Source organism: Austrofundulus limnaeus, unplaced genomic scaffold (assembly GCF_001266775.1).
Source record: "Austrofundulus limnaeus strain Quisiro unplaced genomic scaffold, Austrofundulus_limnaeus-1.0 Scaffold530, whole genome shotgun sequence".
NCBI classification, from domain to species: domain Eukaryota; kingdom Metazoa; phylum Chordata; class Actinopteri; order Cyprinodontiformes; family Rivulidae; genus Austrofundulus; species Austrofundulus limnaeus.
Genome location: NW_013952932.1, coordinates 215,094 through 235,290, shown reverse-complemented (window position 1 = coordinate 235,290; position 20,197 = coordinate 215,094). Strand labels below are relative to the sequence as shown.

Here is a 20,197-nt window from a genome sequence, read left to right as displayed (position 1 = left end):
GGGCTTATTTTGTTTCCTCAAATAAAGTTGGTGGGTTTTATTTACCCTCACTGTTAAATACGCAGCCTTTTTATTTTAGGATGACTTTAATTTCAAGTTTTTGTTGCCATTATGACTCTAGTCTGTCCGTTTTCTTCCGCTTATCTGAGGTCGCAGAAGAAAACAGACTACGTATAAATAGAATAGAATATATCTTTATTGTCATTGTAACAAGGACAACGAAATATACATGCTGCCTGGCCCCCCAAAAAAGTTGCCTCCAAAAAAAGTACAAAATAAAAAGGGTCACACACTCTAATATTTCATTGGACCGCTTTTAGCTTTGATTACAGCACACATTTGCTGTGGCATAGTTTGGATAAGCTTCCTAGATCTGATCAATGGCAGCAACCCCAGATCATAGCACCGCCCCCACAGGCTTGTACAGGAGGCACGAGGCCTGATGGGTGAATCCTCGAAGACGATGGGTCCCCACTATCCTACCAGTTTTTAATAATGCGTTGGACAGTTCTTAACCCAATTTTAGTCGTTTCTGCAATCTCCTTAGGTGTTTTCTCTGTTTGATGCCAATGATTTGACCCTTCTCAAACAGACTGATATCTTTTCCACGACCATGGGATGTGTCTTTCGACATGGGGGATTAAGAAATGAGAAGCAACTCATTGCATCAGTTGGGGTTAAATAACTTGCTGCCAGCTGAAAGATAATCGTCCATGCAGTAATTATCCAATAGTAGGCTCGTACCCATTTTGCTTAGTTAAATCCAGGTGGTGACTTTTTTCTTTTGCCAGGCAGTGTGGATATACAGTATATCAGTGCCTAAATTCATAACCTCAAAATTAAATGAATATAATTTTTTAAAGTTGCATCTTTTTCCACATAATGAGACTGAAAGTCATTTATCCGGGGTCTGAAATGTTGAGAAGAGGGTCTCTGCAGTCATTAGGTTCTTGTTTTGTGGGAATAGTTTGTCCAAGGCATGATTGGTCTGTTTGACTTTTGTTGGCGTAGTTTGTTAAAGACGTGATTGGTTGGATTGACTATTTTGGGTGGGGTTTGAGGAAGCTGGGAGGCAGCTGAAGTTTTAAAATAAAATAATTTTAGTACTAACTCAAGACAGGAAGAAATTTGAAGTCAAATTATGCTTACATGTTCACAATCATTTTACAGTTACCATTATTTCCTCTTATTGCCCCACAAGTGAATCTGATCAGTCCTGGTTTTGTCAAGCTCCGCCCACACCTAACCTCCACCTATTATCCAAACTCCACCAATCGTATTTAGGATAAACTCCACCCACATCAAGAACTCTGCCAATCGCAGTTAGGACAAACTCCGCCCACACAACAAGAAACTCCTCCTATGTACTGCAGAGACCCTTACGTGGAAATGTTAGATAAACTTGCTCTCACACTTGTTGCTAACTGGGGTTTATTTGTGTAAGTGTCCAAGGATTTTACATAAACCCTGTAAAGTAAAAGTGGCTCCTGTTTGTTTGTGATCTGCTGGCCCCGCAGGCGGCTCCCGAGGTGTGGGCTTCATCCGCTTTGATAAGAGGATAGAAGCTGAGGAGGCCATCAAGGGCCTAAACGGCCAGAAGCCATCGGGTGCTGCCGAGCCCATCACGGTCAAGTTTGCCAACAACCCAAGTCAGAAGACCAGCCAAGCCCTTCTTTCACAGCTCTATCAATCCCCCAACCGCCGGTACCCGGGCCCACTTCACCACCAGGCTCAGAGGTTCAGGTGAGTCCAGCAGCACAGAGCAAAGCAGAGAGGAACTAGATTTACAACAAGACTGTGAAGATGTCCTTAAAACTGTTTTTTTTTATTCTCAAAGTAAAGTTGATGGTACACTGTTCACTGATTTTTAACCAAGTGAGGAGCCATTTTACATGCCCCTGGTACTGAGAGTAAAATCTTTCCTCATTTTGCCAATAACATTAGAACTTCAACCTTTTTTAGTCATAGATTCTTTTCCAACTTTTTGTACAGCAGTGATCTTTCTCCCAAGAAGAAAATGCGTGTGTAATGATAAAAAAAAGTGAACAATATTAGGACTTCCACACTAAATTTTATTTAAAAGTATTCAGTTATTTTACGTACAGATGTAAAGACCTAGTATTTTGCTTACAAATGCAGAAAATGATGTTTTGTTTCACAACAATGAACAGGTTTGTGTTAGGCCAATGGGAATGACCCAACACAAACCTGTAGCAGTAATATTTTGTTTCAGAGCTATTTGTTTTTATTACAGAGGACATAATTTAAGAAAAAAATTGCAATTTTGGGTGCGTTTCTGTTCAGGGGTTGCAGCCAACATAGGGCACATTTGTCAGCCATCACTGCACTGCGCCATAGGCCGTTCCAATTAGTAGGCGCCTACCCAAAAACGTAGGCTGCATCTAAGTATCCTACATGGTCGACAATATCCCAGGATTCATTGCACCGTCAGCAAACTAAACAGGAGAAAAGTTTTTTTTTTTTAAGGCCGAGTTAGGAAATTTATCACAAATTGAAGAATTGTTTTTTAAATGTATGTTTAGCAACTTTGCTTATGAAACTTATGCGGCTGTGAGATGTTAAAATGCAATTATAAGTACTGATGCTGAAGCTAAACCAAAATTATTATTATTATTATTATTAATATTATTATTATTATTATTATTTATACATGTGTACCTTTTTTATAATGTTGAATTTTGTGAAGTTATACCTCCAGTAAAAGGACGTTTGAAGGCATGTGATATAAAATGGAACACCTTGGTAACGGGACGGTGCATGGTCACACAAACAGGTCATACAAAGACTAAACCGTCTCATTTCACAGCCGTTTTATGCAGCCTACCTGGACAACTTACACTCAACGTGGGCTGTAACCCCTGAATTGAGAAACAGCTCAAGTCTTTTTGGAATGGCTCCTCATTTGCTGTTTTTCCACCCAGACACATTTCAGATTTCCCGACTAAAGATTGGAGTCACTTCTGATGATAGCCCAGAAGGTCAAGGATCTTCAATCTGATTTGATTGGTTTAAGTAATTAAAAAAAGACTGTTTTTAACAAAAGACTGAAGCTGCTGCAGTCTGTGCACAGCATCATATTATGAAGCCATTACAAATTTGAAACTGAATGACATCAGCAAGTGTCAAAATCCACAGCAATTATTCTCAGTCAACATGACTGTTTAAAACAACAGGTCTAATATGGAAAATATTTGCATCGAAATGAAATTTAGACATTGTTCAAGCAGAGGATGTTAACACCTACGCTCAGAGCGTGACTCATCTCATTGTCTGTTACAACAGTGAGACACCTTTTTTTCTCCTCTTCTCCTGTGAACGCTCACTTTGGCAAATACTGTATGTCCTCTGATTGAACAGCAGCTGTGAGAGCTGCACCTGGTGCAGGTGTTGGATAAACCAGTGAGTGTTTCTGGGCAGTTCAGCCCAGATCAGCGAGGAAGGAACTGTTCATAAGAGACTGTGGGGTTCTGTCATTCACAACCACGTGTGTCCACTCATTTCATCTCACTGCCATCACATCAGTAACCCTGAACCAAAGCATTTGCTGAAGTTAAAATGCGTCATTGATGAAATAACAGATGCTTTAATTTGCAGCTACAGTTGAGCAGATTGTTGTCACTTATAATGAACAATATGTTTTGTGCTGCTGTGGTTTGACAAAAAGACATCGTGATTACTAAGCTTCAGAGACATCTGCTGCTTTTAGTAAACAAGTCTCTATATTTAATAAAGTTTTTAAAAAAATAATAATAAAATAATAAAATTTGTCCATTTAGACAGTTTGCTAAATTAATTGTAACAAATGTTTTTGCACAGTGACAGCCAGAATTAAATGTTATGTATACAGATGATAAAAATGACAAACGTTTTATGCCACTTACTTTTTTTGTTTGTTTGTTTGTTTGTTTTTTCAAACTTAGAAGCTACTATACAGCATATAAAATCATTTTAGTTTACTCCTTGACATCATTTTCATTTCAGTTTAACTCCCAGGCCCAACAGGGAAGTCATAGAATCGGCGGCAGTATATGTGCTTATACATTTTCCTCTTTCTTACAATAGCACTAAGCCAGTCGCGCTGTTTACTTTCCATCAAAGTCAGGGTTTGGAAGGTATTTTTCCTCTTCCGCAGCTTCCCCAGTGTGACACCTGAGCGATCTAGCGTGGCTGTGTGTCTGTGATACGCCAAACCAATTTACAGGCTCTGCAGGAGAGCTGTCGCTTCTCATCCCGACTCACTACCGCAGGACACTTCCTCCCTGCGCCTGAGCCCTTCCCCCAACAAAACGCAACTCTTAAGAAGTTAGAAATGAACTTGATGAGCACTTTCTTTGTTTCAGTTGTTGCAAACATTTTAGAGAACAATAGCGTGAATTAAGTTTTAGTACACTTGTCTGTATGTTAGCCCAGGTTATATCCAAAGGGACAAGTTGAGGTTAGTTATGCGCAACAATATTAGTACATGTTCTGTTTTATTATTTACATATATACTTAACAAGAAGTAAGGGAATTTGTGTTTGGTAGATTATTTCTATTGTAACAATGCTTCTTGGCAATAAATTGTACCTGACTGGCAGCGCCTGGAGGTGCCAGATACTTAAAACCAGTGACAATAGCGACAGCAAAATAAGCTGTTTGGCAGAGAAGATTTGGCAAAATTTTCATGTGCACATCCCACATACTGAGCTCTACTGCTCATCCCACAAATGCATGATTCTTACAAATGTGGCTCCATTTAAAAAGGAAATGAACAGGCTTTTTGATAGCTAGTATAAGATTTACTGCCATGAAGCATTGCTACAACAAAGAAATAATCTACCAAACACACATTTATTTAATTTTTGTGTAACCTTTTGTAATGTTCATTGATTGGCAGCTAGAAAACGTAAACTAAATTTACTAATGTTAAAGATGGACTCTTACTTGTTTTATATGGAAAAGGAAAAACTACAACTTGTCAACCCAATTATAAGAATTCTCTATAGAATAAAGTACATTTAGCTTGACTTAATTGCAGCTAACAATCTATTAGACAATCTATTCAAACTCTAAATATCCTAAATGGTTATCCAAACTTATATAAACATTTTTAAAAACATTACACATGTACGATTTATAGTATGTTAAGTTGTTAAAAGCTAAATAAACCTAAATAAATAAGGCTAAAATAAAGAAACAAACTTTAAAAGTTCACAACAAACGAGCCAACAGAGCACATCTAAAATTTCTTTGAAGGAATGTAGTTGGTGTGTTCAAAAAAATTGTAATGTATAAACTGAGATGAAATATCTTTTTTGTTGTTGTCGTTGTTTATAAAAGTTCTACACATCTTGTTTTACATTTTCTTTTATCAAGGTTAGTTTATAAATTACATTATTCCCATTCTGCGTTACAACTCTAAGTCCAGTGCATCTATTCAAAAGCTTCCTTCAATTCGTTTAGCCATTAGGACGTAAAGCTTTACTTCAGTTCTTCTCTCGCCCTCAAAAATATACCTTCTTTCTACACGCAGCATTTTTTTCTACAGGAACCAAAAGGCATGCATAAAAAGTCATCAGCCATACAACAGCTACGGTAAACATGTTCACATTGTGATATAAAAACTTTATAAAGGCCTATTTGATTATTGCTTATACTAAACGTGAGCTTATACACATTAAAATAATCAGAAAATTATGTTTACATGGCATTATGAATCATGCTGGCCTGCTGCAACACAAGTTAATGTATAACGTGCTTGTATGGTCTCTTTCCAAGACAACAAACATAATCGACTCCAACACAATAAGCCCTACATCCCGGCTTGTTTCTGATCCTCAGTCGTTACCTAATGGTAGTAATTAGCAAATTAGCCTGATTATATCCAGGGCGGGAGCCAAATTTAATTGAACAGATTTTTGTTTCAAAAAAGAAAAGGGGGGGGGGGAGCACCCCTTCCTCCATTAGACCACATTGACGGAGAACACAAAGGCTCCATTGTTGACATTGCGCTTGTAGAGGCAGTGTGAAGAGCTGGCAGAGTGTTTACAATGGTGAGGCTGAATCAGTGTGTATTTGTGTGTGTGCGTGAGTGAGAGAAAGAGAGCGAGACAGAGAGACACAGAGAGAGAATGAGATAGAGAAAGGGAAGGAGAGAGGGTTAGCAGCAGGTTGTTTTGCTGTGGCCCGGCGGCCAGCAGATGTCTTCATGCTCCTGGGCATGGAGCACCTCTCCTCTGAGCTTCCTCTTCAATCGACTCATTTACCCACAAAGCAGACTGCTTGTTCCCTTCCCACAGAAAAGGCTAATTACACTTTTAATGATTCCGTATATCCCTCCATCCAGTATGGTTCTTTGTTCCTGGGCCATTTTCGTACCTTATGGCAATTCTAAGAAAAGTGCTAATATGCAGACTCAGTATAACTTTTTGAATAGGTTCATGAATTACTCAGAAAGTTCTATAGCTATGAAGTTATGACGAGTTTACCCAATTGTAGGTTGTATGACTTTAAAATTCATATTAATCATTTAAGTAGATAAATTACATAGTTTAAATTGTCAGACGTTTCTATTATGTTCAAATCTGAACTGTAACAGCTCAGATCAATCTTACCTTATAAGACGAATTTCTGAAGGATAGCTAGCGCATGAAGTACTTAACTACATTCACGAAGACCCCCCATGTTAAATTGCCCCTGACTTGAAAATTGTTATTCTATTATCGCTCACAGGCAAAGGAAGTTTTAGTTAAAACCGTTAATACAAATAGTTTGGTGATCATTAGTAAAACAATAAAAGCTGGTAATAAAATAGCAAACACAAAAACGCACGCTGCTTAAATAGCATCTTTATAGCTCAAGGCTCTACTAAGCAGTGGTTCTTATGCTATATTGGGTGTGCTTAAATATTTGAATAAACCTATTTTTTATTGTTTTGTTCCTCTTTTGATAACCATACCTGCTTCAGTATGTTGCAAAATATAGTCATGCATGTTTTGTACAGAGTGTTCGTGTGTGTGTGTGTGTGTATGTGTGTGTGTGTGTGTGTGTGTGTGTGTGTGTGTGTGTGTGTGTGGGGGGTTAATTCATTTCTCCACCAGAATCTGCTTTATTTTCATAGAAGAGGGAAACATTCCCTTACTCGATGCTTAAGATTATAACGTAAAACATCTGACTAAGAGATGATGACTTCAAGTTGTCCCACAAAATTGCTGTGCTCTTTGCAACAGTTTTAAGCTATTTTATTCTGGTGAATCTGCAGTTTAATGCTATGGAACATCATCATGAGGGGAAATAACATTTTGTTTTTGGTAATTGTTAGGGGTGTACCCATATCGAACCGTTCAATACAGTGCTTTAGGTTCAATACACACTTGCATCGAACAATACAAATTTTTTTAATTTATTTTATCAACTTGTCTTCTGAAGATGCTCTGTGTTGAAGGATCAGTGGATCTGTGTTCGACTACTCCACCTAGGCTGCATTGTCGAGCGCATATCCACTGAGAAACTTGCTGTTTTAGCAACATTTAATTTAAAAACTGTACTTTTGAGGTTAAACAAATGTTCTGAATTAATTTAAATAATTAAGTTAAAATTTGAACCGAATCGTGGATTTTCTGTACCGTTGCACACCTAGTAATTGTAGACTTTGATGGTATCTAGGGCTGCACCAATTAATCGATTAATTGACAACTAATCGATTATAAAAATAATCAATGACTAATTTAATAATCGATTAATCGCTTTTTTTTTTTTTGTTCTTTACTTTGTTTTTCCCTCCAAACTGCTTTGACACCTTCCACTGCCACATCTGTCGTTCTGTCCTTGACACACGTGCACAGTAGTGATAACTGGGGTAGGCCGTGGACGTCACAGGTAGGGCTGCACCGATTAGTTGAAATAATCGATGACGTTGATTATGTAAATTTGTCGATGCAGATTTTTTATTATCGATTCGCTGTATTACATAACTACCAGGTGAATGTTCATGCAATTCCATTTCGGTACCTAAAAGCATCATTGCGACCTTATTGGCATAAGAGTGGTGAGTTTTTTATGAAAATATTACAATTACAATTACAATAATATTACAATTACAGAAAATATTACAATATTAAAGAACTGTTCTTGTTAATTTGATGAAAACATTTTAAATTTCCAGTGCACTCACATCAGAATAATGTATAGATTTGTTGTTAGAATAATCGGTTAATCGAAAAAAATAATCGTTAGATTAATCGATTAGAAAATAATCGTTTGGTACAGCACTAATGGTTTCTAACTGTACTCAGCTCATAAACTGTTTTGGGTTGATACTGGTTTCTTTTACAAAAGGCTCCAACAATATATCCTCTATGGAAGTCGTCTTTTTGACAGAGATGATTGTTTTATCAAAAACAGGATGATTGCAATATTGTGTCTATTTATGTGTTTGTATCCAAAGTAAACTAGCACAAAAAGTAAGGACATTTGTGTTTGGTAGATTTTTTCTTTGTTGTAATAATACTTCTGGCAATAAATCTTATATCAGACACCTGACTGGCAGCACCTGGGGGTACTAGAAGATCAAAACAAGTGTAAATAACAACAGCAAAATCAGCAGTTTGGTGGAGAAGATTTGGCATATTATTTTATGTGCTCAACCCACATACTCAGCTCTACTGCTCATCCCACAAATGCATGTTCCTTACAAATGTGGCACCATTTAAGAGAGATGAACAGGCTTTCCAAAAGTACAAGATTTATTGCCAAGAAGCATTGTTACAACAAAGAAATAACCTACCAAAGTTTTTTACTTTTTGTGCTAAGTGTGTTTGTAAATATGGCATTTGAATTATTACCACTTCTCTTTATCTGTCCAAACTCACTATTTATTTTTTCTTCGACATACACTAATACACTAAAGAGTAGGGCGAATAGGATTTGGTATCTTGCCCAATCATTTGTACTCACTGTTTTGATAAAAGCAAATTAGCCTCTAAAACACTCAATATTTACCTGTTATTATAATAGTGATTAGTCAGTGATTGAAGAACATGACTAGTAAATTCACCCATGAACTTTTAGTTTCTCACCTGGATTTCAAGAGCCAAACAAACTCAAATCAACAGTTTTTAAATAATAAGACTTCTGAGAACAAGTAAAACATATGTACTGTTTTTTTTTTTTTTTTGACAAAACCAACTCTGGCCATTGTTTATTTCAAATATGTATTTAAAAATTAGGCAAAAAATAATGTAATAAGATAACAAAAAGAAACAAAATGGAAAATGTGTGATAAAAAGTACAAACTTATTTAATCCCACCCTTTTCTAAAATGTACTACTGTAATAAGTTCTTCTGTTTCCAAATTATCCAAATCACACTAAAGAGTAAGACAATCTTCAATTTTCCTGCCATTCTATATAAACTAACAAATAATGTAAAATTATATCTTTATTGATGTATTACTTTCAAAAAAATAATTATTTTTTGGTCAAAGCTTAAAATCCTACCATACATCTCCACCTTCTAACACAGAACTCTTTAAATTAAATTTATATTAATGGTTTCATGCACCTGTGAGTGTGTTAGCAAGAACCCAAATGTTTTTGAACTGCAAAGGACAAGGAGAAACAACCATTAGAGTCGAGTCAAAGTCAAAGTTTGTAGTGTTTGCAAGAGGAATGAGACTTCAGTAGCCAGCTGTTGCTCAATAGGCTGTGGCCTCTGTCCATTAGGCCAGAAGAGTTAATAAGACATGAGACAGGCCAAAGCCAAGTGAGAAATGAAGGTCATTGAGTCACCAAGCAGACTGCATCCATCCATGAGGGCCAGCATTTCACAGAGTCCACAGGTTTCTGAAGCCAACACACAAATACAAACTGTAATTTACACTGGCTGACTGAAAAGGCCGGAGCCCACAGGCTGAAATTATTCTCAAACCATAACATCTCCCAAAAGCTAACCCTTTTAGACAGAGGACATCATCTGACCAACACTCCGCTTTTCCGCCTGACCTATTATCACTTAACAGGATGACCCTGACCTCAATTCATGATTTCATGGCTAGTTTAACTTTCAGTTGTACTATTTTTTTTGTTACTTCGCCGCATACAAACCCTACTAATCACCATCGCCACTCTCATTCAAATGCCAAACCATTATACTGACAGAACTCTGGATCATTTCCTGTCATCTCAGGTGTTCTCTTAATTGAGTCAACACAAATCAAAGCACGTAGATAATCCAAAAAAGAAAAATCCATTAACCTCCATCCTAATAAACCATCAGTGTGGTGGCAAAATTTGTACGGAAACCCACATGCACTTTTCTGCATGTGAAGCAAGACAATGATTTGCAGTTTTGTGGCATTTTGGCCTTTCTGGGATAACGCCTGAGGAAATGCAATGCTCACTCTCTGCCTGCCATGATGTCTCCGTGTCTGACTTATGTTAAACTCTGACCAGTCCACTGTCTTATATAACGAAAAATTGACTACTCTGGCGTTAGCAAGTTGCAAAACCTGTTCAGTGTGGGACCAAAGCAAGCGCAGACCATACTGATTGTACTGTAGATTCATGGACTGATGATAACATTTTCTGCTGGGGCTCCTCAGTATAATGGACCAACTATGAATGGGTTTGTTTGTTCTTGAGTGAGGAGAACCATGCAGTTTCTACAGGGACTTTACATTAGTTCCATTGATTGAGTCGACCATCTGCCCACCATTAACCCCAGAACCCTCCTTCTCTTTTCAGGCTGGACAATTTGCTTAATATGGCCTATGGCGTAAAGAGGTAATTAAAAACTTCACCAAATGCCAGATGTCTATGTTGACTCAATGATTTTTCAACATATTTTTTATGTTCTTTTTCCTTAATTTGTATTTTTTGTGGTTTTGCAGTCACTTTAAGTTTGACAATTTGTTCAAGGTCAACAGCATTTTTGGTTCTTTGATTTGGTTGGGCTTTTTTTTCCTTTAGCTTGAAATGGCATTTTAAACCCTTCCAACCACTTCAGGTGTAATAAACAGAAACCGTCTTTGTTTTTAGTGCTGATGAATTTGCTTTGTTTGATTATGACAAGTGATGGTTTGTGGATTGTTTTGGGTTGATTCTGTGTACTGAACAGATTTTGTTCTTTAGTGTACAACTTTTAATTTCGAAGTCTGTGTTTTGTTTTGTTGTTTGATTTTTTTTTTCTGCAGGATTCAGGTTCTCCAACCTCATCACCTTGTAACTATAACTTCGAAGCAACGTCCCTTTAAGGGTTTTCTCAATTTACTGATAGAATGTACTATTTTTCTACTTGTTGTACTATATCTTCTTTGTGTAAGCCATGACTAGAATTCCTAAATGATTTGTAATTCCGTTCTTATGCAGATCAAAAAATGAGACTTGGGATGAGGTTGGGTTAACTTGGATCCCTGCTAGAAACAGGAAATGCTGTTTCACTGCAGATAGCTCAAGCTTTGCTTGACACTGCTCTTCCTAATTTTCTTTTGCCTTCATCTTTCAATTTGCTTTCCTGCTATCATATATGTTACATAACTCTGAGCAGCAGCTACAGTTGTGATAGATGTTTGATGTGCTGACAATGGTGTATTGCATGTTAAAAGCACAGGGAACACCATCAGTCACATGGCTGAATATGTCAAAAAATTGTAACACAAGTAGACTTTTTTTTTACTAAACCTTTTTTTTTTCTTTGGTCAAATATCAACATTAAGATTTTTGGTAAATACAGATGAAATATTAGTCTATTTTCCCTTTAGTGCATGCCCTTCTGAAAGTAGAAAATAGTGTCTGATTCAGCCGGGCTGATTATATTGAATGTCATCAAGTCACAAGTGTTACTGAGTAATCTTAGTGTTAAGAGCTGGAACGGTTTAGATTTAAAGGACAGAATACATATTTGGTCAGCTGCTCTGTTGCTATGCAACCTCTGTTCTCATTTGTAACATTGGCTAGTGTTTCATCATGGGTGTACTCAAATATATGTTTCCACCCATTCACTCACACACACACACACACACACACACACACACACACACACACACACACACACACACACACACACACACACACACACACACACACACACACACACACACACACCACAGATATCCATGTCCTGACAGCAGAGGTGTTAGCCAGACTCCAAATCATTACTACGACACACCCACTGACCTAAAAACACTATCCTTTGTTTACATTTTCTCACCCAGCAGAGGATGTAGTGGCTTTTGCTTGAATATTTTAAATTTTCTTAAATAATCAACTCCCTCACTTTTGTTGTGAAGAAATGCTGTTGGTGAAATCTTGTGATGAAAGTAACGTTGTCTTTGTATTATACAAATAGTTCAGTCATGGCTTTTTTTTTTTAATCTGTAGCACATTTAATGTTAAATATCAAAAATAAGTGACTGTACAGCATTTATAAAACCTACTTGTACACTTAACAAGCTGACTACTCTAGTGGCTTCTTTTAAAATCAAAAACAAGCACAAAAGCCAGAGACAGACTTCACAGGATCAAAGTCATGCAGGAAGGTCGAAGTGATTGCCGACCATATATAATCACTAGAAACAGAAGGCTTGAGGGTCCAAGCAGCAAGCAGAGCTATCGATCAGTGCCACGAGTTCTGCAATAGAAGAGACCAGAACACCCTGCATGAGGGGGAGGAATACACTTTGTACCTTAATACCACTGGGCTGTAAACTCCTTCCATTTTCCATTTAGTTTGCTCCCCGTTTTCTCCTCCTTTTTTCTTAAGAAAGCAGCCTTCTCTGAGACAGCTGCAGCAAAGCGGAAATCTCAATTAAAGCACTTCCAATAATGCCTACAGTCGTTTCTTGGAAAGAGGTGGCATAAGAAATGAACCTTTTTATTTCATTTACCTTTTATTTATAAGTGGTGGGATTTTTTTTCCTCTCCCCCCCCTTTTCTTTCCTTTTAGCGAAAAGGCAATTAAGTGAAGTCAACTGAGGATTCAAATCTTTTGCATCACGAGAAAAAGGAGAAGATTATGAGGCAAATGAGAACACATTTAGCAGAATGGTGCATGATCTTTGATGAATTTCTAGCGATGGTTTACTTCAACAACTTCCTGCAATTTGGCACAGAAAGAAGCCACTCGAGGACACAAAAACAGAAGATTCATCTGCGTCTTTTTCAGCAGAAGTGCAGCTCAGCACAGGGAGCGGTGTCGTCAGTCCTGACAGGAGACCTTTTAGAGCTGAGGAGCACTGGGACGGTTTAGTTCCAGTTACATAGTCACACCCAAACCATCTTATTTTAGTAGTAAAGAAATTGTTTGAATTGTTTGAGGTGGGGTTCTGTGGAGAGGTTAAGTGAGCTCAATATTTTACTTGAAGCAGACAACAATCAGTGAAATCAGTGTTTAGAGTCGGTAGAAATCACCATAGAAAAGTCTGACAGAAACCTCAAAACTTCAAAAAAAAATTTAATGGTTAAATACTTTAGTTTCAGTTTTTATACCAAGATGGTTTTTGCACTAGTTATTTAGATGCATGTTTGTAGTAATGTTATACAGAAGGCTGTGTTCGGACACAATCCATTGCAGTACGTTGTTCTGCAAATCGAAATGTGGCAAATGCACCCAGCTCACATAACAACCTGATACAAAATTAATGCAGTGTTAATTCAACCAATTTATTAATTAAAAAATAGCATTAAATTGCTTTTACTGACTGAAATCCATTTTGGAAAAAGAGCTGACGTCTTATGTTTCAACAGTGAATAAAAGGTTGCATGCGTCAGGTTCCACACACACTGGAATGCACCAAAACAAAAGTCGCGTGAAGTTTTGCCCAAATATACTCACCTTTTTCACCTGCCGACATCTAAGACTGTGCATGTCTCCATTCAAATGTTTTTAATCAACAATACGAAACTAAAAATACTTAAACTTGTTAAAATACACAGAAATATGACTGTTCTGTTTTTCTCAACTAAAGTGACATTTGTGCACATTTTCCTGTGATTTTGATCATTTACTGTTAAAAGCTGAACAATGAAATAAACCACATTTAACGTCATACAACATAAAATATAACACACCTCAAAAATGATCACAACAACTTCAGTCCAGTGAAAATGTGAAATCCCCATTATTTTTGTCACCTGTAGATGTAAACATGCATCAGAGACCACAAACCTGCAAGGCACACGGACAGTTGAGGTGCAAAAAAAATGCATTTGAATTGTCTAACATGAACTTCCATTCACACTGAGAGGAAAATGATTTCCGGTCAGCAAATTAATTCCAAACAAGTCATGGGTGTTGATTTTCTAAAGTGAACAATGTGCGGACATTGACATAAATAGCTGTGTAATGTTAAAACAGCTTTGCTGCATCCAGATAACACCAAGTTTTACCAACTTCCCCTACACCGCAGCTCAGACACTCCATTGCTCCTCAGTGACTCGTGTCTTGCCATCAACTATTTATTAAATCTGTCCCTAAGTTGAACCAAGCCCCTGAGTGCCTCTGCGCTTAATTATGTTATTAAACACATGCGTAAAGTTGGAAACGTCTCAGCCTAGGAAGTGCACTGCCGGTAGTTTGACGCCCCGCAGTTTATTTAATTAATTTACAATAAAAGTGTGTAATTCTCATGCAGCAATGGTGACTAACATTATTAAATGAGAGTCAATGGGCAGCCGTCCCTCCCTGTACTCTCCCACCTTAATGCCTGACCGTTTAACTTTTTCATTAGCCCTACGAATGTGCTCCGCTCTGACAGCAGCTTCACAACTCTGTTCGCATGGCGCAAAATGCCAGAGGGCAGTTTGGCAAAAACCTTTTTATACCTATCTACCTCAGTTAGAAACATTTATGAGTCACGTACCCTTAAATTCCTCATTGCCCTGTATCTAGACATCAGTTTTGGTTGCGTAGAGGAAAAAAAAGTAAAGCATTGCAGGTCATGTTTGCATTTTTAAACGGACGCGTGTCAGGGGGAGGTGGCTGATGTGTGCACAGTTCCATGTTTGTTAGGATGTATTTAGGATGTATGGAGGAAAGGAGCGCATAAACATGAGTGCACACGGTTTGATAAATCTAAATATTTCTGTGTACACACTTTTCCGATGTGGTCCGTACGCCAATTTTTGTATGAAAGCTGCACCATCTTTAATACACAACTGGACTGCTTCTAACCTCTTCACAGAAACACTTCAGAGTTTGAGCAATTTTTATAAACTACAGGGGTTTAGTTTTTACTCTACTTGCTAATTCATCTGAGGAAGGAGTTGTAGATTAGTGGTTTTTGGTTTGGTGATTTAGCTGTGGACAGTGGCTTACCATGGAGTTTATGAGGGGGTTTTTTTCTTTGGAAGGTGCATTTTATCAAAAGGAAACAACTTTTTTCACTGTAAGGGCAAACTGTTATATTATATGCCCTGACTTGTTCCACTAACACTGCCTTCTTTCCTATCGCTCTGCCTCCTCTTGCAGGTTTTCTCCCATCACCATTGACAGCATGACCAGCCTGGTTGGCATGAACATCCCTGGGCACACAGGCACCGGTTGGTGCATCTTTGTGTACAACCTGTCCCCAGATTCAGACGAGAGTGTGCTCTGGCAGCTGTTCGGGCCATTCGGCGCAGTCAACAATGTGAAGGTGATCCGTGACTTCAACACCAACAAGTGCAAAGGCTTCGGCTTCGTCACAATGACGAATTACGACGAGGCGGCCATGGCCATCGCCAGTCTCAACGGCTACAGGTTGGGCGACCGTGTCTTGCAAGTCTCCTTCAAGACTAACAAGACACACAAGTCCTGAACTTTGGACAGGTAGAAGCAGATGCCCAACGCCTTTGTCTGCTATAAAATTGCCCCCAACCCCTCCCTTCCGCCACTCGTCCCTTAGCCGCTTCAGTCACTACCACCACCACCCGATTACAGCCATCCAACAAAGCAAACTCAAACTACAACTGGAACAGAAATCAACCAACAAACCATCGAACAAATTGAACTATAAATGGCTTATATTATAACTTTGGACCTATAAGCCAATGTTGCCTGAGTAGTACAAAAATTAAATGACGAAAACGCTCACAAGTTTTTAGAAGCTCCTGTGATAATACAGGCTTCTCTTTATTGTATATTCTTTTTGTTTGTTGTGGTTGTTCAGATGATTTTTTTCTCTCTTCTGTGGAAAACAGTAGCAATTTCTTGTATCCCCTTACTTTAGAGAAAAAGAATGTCCTTTTTAGGCTGGAACCTTTTCTCTGTCTTGATTCAGGATTTAATTTTCTTTTGTAAATCCGGATCCACTGTCGTTGTTATTATATGCCTCCCTGTCAGAAAAAGGGAGGGGCTCTTTTTTAAATTAGTGAATCCATTCATTCATTTGTAGCGTGTTTTAAAAACTTCCCCTTATTGAATATATATGGGATCCCAGAATCCCAATATCTCAGATATAGAAAAAAGAAAAAAAAAGAATTTCTAACATTGTTTTGTTTTGTATCGCAAGCAAAACATAATGTCTTTCCTCACTGGGTTTCAGGGAGATGGGGCGAGGGAGGGGATGGGTTAGCTTTCCTGATGACACGTTCAGTAATTTAAGAAAAAAAAATACACACATAACACTGTTGCCAAAGAGAAGATCTCTTTGCTTGGGAAAAAATGCATTTAGAAAAAGATAAAAATAAATAGAAAGCTCTATTTTTATAAATGATAATTAAAATAATTATTGAAGAATTTTTACAGGAATCTGGATTTGAAAAAAAAGAAAAAGAGAAAAATATTTTGACTGGCTAACTAAAGGGGGGGCCGCGGCGGGTGGGAGGGAGCACCACCTTGTCTCGTCGTTCTGCCGTGGTACTTTATAGGATCAAAAGGTTTCGTTTTATTTCATTTTTAATTTTTTTTTTTGGTGAATCCGAGTTGGTTGTGATTTTGTAGACCAGATGGTTTTGTGAAAATGAAAAAGGGATGCAAACTGAGGCAGGTGATTTTGGTAATTTTTCACACACGTACTAGTGCGTAATTATTCAACAGCGATACCCAAAAGGGAAGGGAAAGGGGTCTTTCTGAGACCTGACAAACTTTATAGTTAAGAGCCCAAAGCAAGACGACCCTTTGTCTACTTGTTTCTCTTTTTCTCTCTTTTTTTGTTTTTTGTCATCAGTCAGTATAGGATATCAGTACAGATATATTCACGTATATCCATTTAAAGAGCGCACTATACATTATATCTCTTTTGGTTTTTGATCTAAGTTTGTGAACTTACATCCAAAAATAACTTCCTTTTAGCGATCAATGGTAGGTGCTAAACTACATTATTCACATATCTTAAATATCCAAGTTTGTTGTTCTATGTGTTGTTTAAAAAAAAAAAAAGTACTTTGATGTTTGCATTCAATTGAGCTTCTTGTTCTTTGTTTGACATTTGTTTAATGTTGGCCCAGAAATCTGGTGAGGCTGTTTCTTTGCCGATTTACTAGATTCAATGAAATTTGGGGCCTTGTAAGAATCACAAAACAAAACTGTATTTCTTTTTTCCGTTAGTTTGTTTGTTTGTTTGTTTTTGGCTTGCTGACTTTTAGGTTACTCGCTGAGCGTGAAACGTTTGTCGAAACTTAATGATGATTAGCTAGTTCCGTTAGTCTAGATATTTTCCTCAAACAGGATCTATGACAACTGTGTCTTTCTTTGCTGTGTACAAATAGATATATATAAATATATATAGTCTACATTTGTTTTACAATATCTACTGTATTATCTGAGTTGTCACTGTTCTTTTGTTTGAGCTTGTCTTTTTCATATGACAATTTATTATGAAGTGGTGGTTCAGTTACTTAGAAAAAAAAATTGTGAGGAACTGTTCAATTGTTGTCATGTTGCTTGTGGAGAAAAAAAATTGGATTAACTTTCAGTTAACTACCGCGGCAAAAGAAATCGAACAAAAAGCCTAAGATAATTGTTTTTGACAGTTTATTTATTTTCAAACTATTTATTTTTTATTTGTATTTATTATATATTTATTAATTACCTAATTTATAAGTGTATTTATGTATTTATTTGTTTCACTGTCTATGTATTTGCGTGATTCTGGTACAGGGAGGGGGGTGTTTCTGCGCAAAAGGGAACAAAGCGACTAGTGGAGAGGCTCTTCCAGTAGTCCACTGCACTGAGAGGACTTTTAGTACATTTGTGCTTTGTACCAATATATCAAAATGACCATATAAAAAAATATCTAAAAGTCAAGAAAACTGAAAAAAATTGTCTGGAGGGTTGGGGGACGCTCTTCCCTTATTACTAGAAACAGTTACTCGCTATGCATAACCTAGTTAATAGTTAAATTTGCTATTGCTTTTTTCCTTGTCTTGTTAAAAATGAAATCTTTAGATCTTTTTCAATAAAGTTTAGTCTTAATAGAATGTTATAAACAGTCGTTCTGGTTCAATATAACCTGTGATAAGTTTGTGTAGTTTTAAAAAAAAAGCCACTCCGTCCACACCCTCCCTCCACTTACTACCGCTTTGTGATGAAACCTTATGCAAAAATGTGGGTCTGAAAGCATAGTTTTCTGTTTTTCAGTGAACATTTTTCTTCAATATTCAGCACGTAGAGACAGAAAAAAAATAATGGTTTTAAAAGTTGTTGTTTGAGGGTCATTCATTGCACGGGACTAAATCAATCGAAGTCACTGAAAAGTCAAGAAATTTTTATTTTTGAGATCATGTTTTCAAATGACGTACCAACAAATCTTTAAAGAAAAAGACAAGTTGCACACTAAACTGCTATTTACAGCAGCTGTTGCTATATTTAAGAAATACTCTGGAGGTATAAAAAAAGGGATTGTGTCAATTCTATATTTTATATACATTAATATGATATATATTATATATTTTGAAAGGTAAGGGAATGGTTCCAGAAATATAAATATGAAAAATAAAAAATTGGATTTTCGTTTGTTTGTTGCTAAGACTTGAAAACATGAAGGAGGTGTGTGGATAGCAGTTAAAACACTCAGCCGCACGCTCGCATCCTTATCTCCCAACACCTCGCTCAAGCCTGGGTCATCTCGATATCATTCCCCCCCTCCCCCAATCATACAACCATCACCTGCACCATCCGAGTCGCAAAGTGTTCTCATGTCACAACAGCAACAAACCGACCAGACCCCTTCATGCTCCTAGCTGCCGTTGGGAGCTTGAAATATGCAACGACCCCAGTAGAATGTTCTGACGTGTGAGTTTCCTACACGGTGTGTGACTTTTCAACTCTTACGCGTGTGTTTGTGTGCGCGCATGTGTGCACGTTGGTACGCATGTTTGTTATCGTCCATGTGTTTGTTAGCTTGGAGCAGATGTGTAGGTGCGTGCAGTGCAGTGCAGTGCAAACCGTTTGTTCGGGGGGCCCATACGCAAGTGCGCGTCTGCTTGAGTGCATGTTTGTCGAGAATCTGACCACAGTGTCAGGGGTGATTGTTCAGTGTGTGTGTGTGTGTGTGTGTGTGTGTTTGTGTGTGTGCATGTCGGGGTGTTTGACACATGGGGCTGCGTCACCTCGCTCTATGCCCGACCCCTATGGCTCACACCATCCCCCCGTAGCGCCTTATAGTGGCAGCCTGCCAGTAGGAACAACGCAGCCAGTAGTGGAGGAGGGAAAGTGAACAGAGGAACTAGGCTCTTCTTGTCAGTTTTTATTTTCCTTCTGGAGACGTGTTTATTTACTATCTGAGAAATCTATAAACAAAATCTTTAAAGACAAAAAAGAAGAAAAAAAATGTTCACGGGGCCCCACGACCGCGGCGCTCTCTACTCTCTCCTGCTTATGTTATTACTTAACAATTATCAACAATGATTATTATGATTATTATTGCTATTATTCTTAGTATTCTTATTATTAATCCAATTACTGCGATGAATGACTTCATGTTATCCTTGCTAGTTTAGGTCATTTCTGAAACTGGAAACAAAATAAAAATCTTGCTGTAAATGTTTGTTTTTTCTTTTTCATAAAACTGTTGTGTTTAAATTATTTGTACTTTTGAATGTTGGGACAATAAAATGAGGTGTTAAAAACTGAGATGTTGTTTGTTATTAAGAAAAAAACCTTTCAGACATTTCAGACTGCATGATTGCACTTCACAAACTATTGTCTCACATTTTCCCTGTTAGACTGAAATAAGGATGTCATTTAGGACAATATTAATCCTTAAAAAATGCATAATTAT

At 37.5% G+C, this 20,197-nt stretch overlaps 1 protein-coding gene across 1 annotated transcript; it reads left to right on the top strand.

Annotated features, from left to right (window-relative positions):
• Nucleotides 1–1,517: 1,517 nt before the first annotated feature.
• LOC106530516 (ELAV-like protein 4) lies at nt 1,518–20,049 on the top strand (the record flags this gene model as incomplete). Its single annotated transcript, XM_014026153.1, is given in 3 exon segments — nt 1,518–1,743; nt 10,743–10,781; nt 15,466–20,049. Coding segments are annotated over 3 exon segments (593 nt in total), but the record flags the coding sequence as incomplete, so codon positions are not given.
• Between the last annotated feature and the right edge of the window lie 148 nt (nt 20,050–20,197).